Source organism: Gavialis gangeticus, unplaced genomic scaffold (genome assembly GCF_001723915.1).
Source record: "Gavialis gangeticus isolate Ggan-Ray unplaced genomic scaffold, GavGan_comp1, whole genome shotgun sequence".
Lineage (NCBI taxonomy): Eukaryota > Metazoa > Chordata > Crocodylia > Gavialidae > Gavialis > Gavialis gangeticus.
This window is the reverse complement of record NW_017729025.1, coordinates 49,626,514-49,628,820: the sequence shown is the minus strand read 5'-3', so window position 1 is coordinate 49,628,820 and position 2,307 is coordinate 49,626,514. Positions and strand designations below refer to the sequence as shown.

The 2,307-nt window shown below is 37.4% G+C and overlaps 1 protein-coding gene across 1 annotated transcript in view; it reads right to left on the bottom strand.

Moving 5' to 3' along the window:
• Positions 1-2,307, bottom strand: part of STON2 (stonin 2) — a 204,277-nt gene that overhangs the window by 44,576 nt on the left and 157,394 nt on the right. The window contains exon 9 of the mRNA XM_019519911.1: positions 564-665. Within this exon, the coding sequence (XP_019375456.1) occupies positions 564-665 (102 nt within the window). The remainder of the gene's footprint in view (positions 1-563; positions 666-2,307) is intronic.

The window sequence follows — 2,307 nt, the reverse complement described above, 5'->3', positions numbered from 1 at the left end:
CATCTGACCCCAGTGCTCTTCCTGCCATGCTCTTCCACCCCCTATTTCAGACTGTCTCCTGCTAAACCCTTGGCATAACACATGTTCAATGAAGCTTATTATACACCAGGTCAGAAAATAGTATTATTTCTGCAAATCAAAAATTATAAGACCTACAAGTCATGAGCAATTTATGATGAAAATTCTTGCCTACCAGATGGAAAAAAAATATTCTTTACCTTCAGGGGAAAACTATTTCTTGAATAGATGCATAAAGCTTCCCTTTAAAAGAAGGTGCGGTAGATATTTTGAATCTGCATATAGCTAACACATGAAACATTCATTATCTGCTGTATATCAGCTTGTATCATGTTTGAAGCAGAACACATTATTAAGATAAATGGTGTTTACAGAGAGTCTGTTTACAAAGATGTACTATCTGTAGTTACAACTCTGCTCAAATCTAGCAATGAATGCAGTGCTTAGGATCATGAAAATTCACTTTTATAATAAGAAACAGTAAGAACTACCAAATTGTTAGTGTATTACAAGCAATGAATACCCTAAAACAAACCAAAACTTACTGTTTTGAGTTCCACAAGGACTTGTTCATCCACTCCTTCATCCAGAAAAACTTCTCTGACATCATTGATGACATCTTCAATTACAGACCTATACAGTTTAGGCTTAAAAAAAAGGGGGGGGGAGGGGAGGTCCTTGTTTAGTAAAAAATGGAATATTCTAGTATTAAAACAATGGAACAGATTTTCATTACAAACAAACAAACAAACAAACAAACAAACAAACAAACAAACAAACAAACAAACAAACAAACAAACAAACAAACAAACAAACAAACAAACAAACAAACAAACAAACAAACAAACAAACAAACAAACAAACAAACAAACAAACAAACAAACAAACAAACAAACAAACCCTCTGACACAATATTTTCTAGAAAGCAAAATATGCTACTGAGTACCTAGAATATAATACTAGAGAAGAAAGAGGTAATCAAAGAGCAATAAGTTAGGGCATACCCAAATTTTTCCATTTGAAATACAAAAGAAGGGGCTTCAGGTTTCTATTTTTGCAATTCATTTTTATTATAAAACACACACACATTCACGGTCAGGGCAGCTAGGGTCTGGAACCAACTTCCAAGAGAAGTGGTGCAGGCTCCTACCCTGGGGGTTTTTAAGAGGAGGTTAGATGAACACCTTGCTGGGGTCGTTTGACCCCAGTACTCTTTCCTGCCACGGCAGGGGGTCGGACTAGATCTGCTCAGGTCCCTTCCGACCCTAGAAACTATGAAGCTATAATGAGATTTATAAAATTCTTAGAAAAGTTAAATGGATATTTTTATGACATGTTTACCACTTCATAGTTCCATGTCAATTAAGTCAGCCAGCCATAAGTAGGATTAACCAGCATGTATTACTTAAAAAGAGAAAAATCACATAAATAGGATTTAATTTCTATGCATTAATTAAACTAACATTACGTATTACAATAAAAGCTTGATAGGTCTGAGCTATATGTTGTACAGACCTCTCTTCAGAGCCCACTGTTTTTAATGGGATTTTGCATGGGTTCAAGTAACTGCTCTAGCTAAGCTTCAGGCTGACTTGGAGGCTTTAGCATAACAAAACTTAGTAATATGCACTAGTATTATCGAAGAAAAAAAACAAAAAACAAAAAAAGCAAGCGCTCAGAACTCAGGAAATAGGACGCAGAGTCTGACTTCTCTAGATCCCCAGTTCAAATTCAGCTAGGACAGCTGTTACTCAGTCATCTCTGCCTTCAGTGACCTGGGTTAAATGAACAGTTGATCATAGTATATTTCCTGGGAGATGGTACAAAAAAAGTCATCCCAACAAATACCCTTCCTGGTAGTCCCATCAGAAAGGTCAAAACCTGAGACGCAGTGGAGCTCTTTGCTCCTTCATGTTATCAGGGGTTCAAGGTTGATGCACAGTGGTAGAGTTATATAAAGGGGCTCCATACCATTATTGTATCAACTATACTTACGTGGATGAAGACAAGGTACTAGACTCTGGGGATTACAAACTGACACCTTTAAGGAATGCTAAATATACTTAAAATAAGTGAAGTTATTTTAGGTTTAGGTACTTTTGTTTTTTGCAACAACATAGGACACACGGGTGCAGTACTTCAAGAACTATGTTGATAAGACTCTAGAGGGTCTAGAGGAGGGCCACTCATATGGTCAGGGGCTTACAGGATAAGCCCTGTGAGGAGAGACTGAGGGGCCTCAACCTCTTCAGCTTCCACAAGAGAAGGCTGAGAGGTGATCTTGTGGCC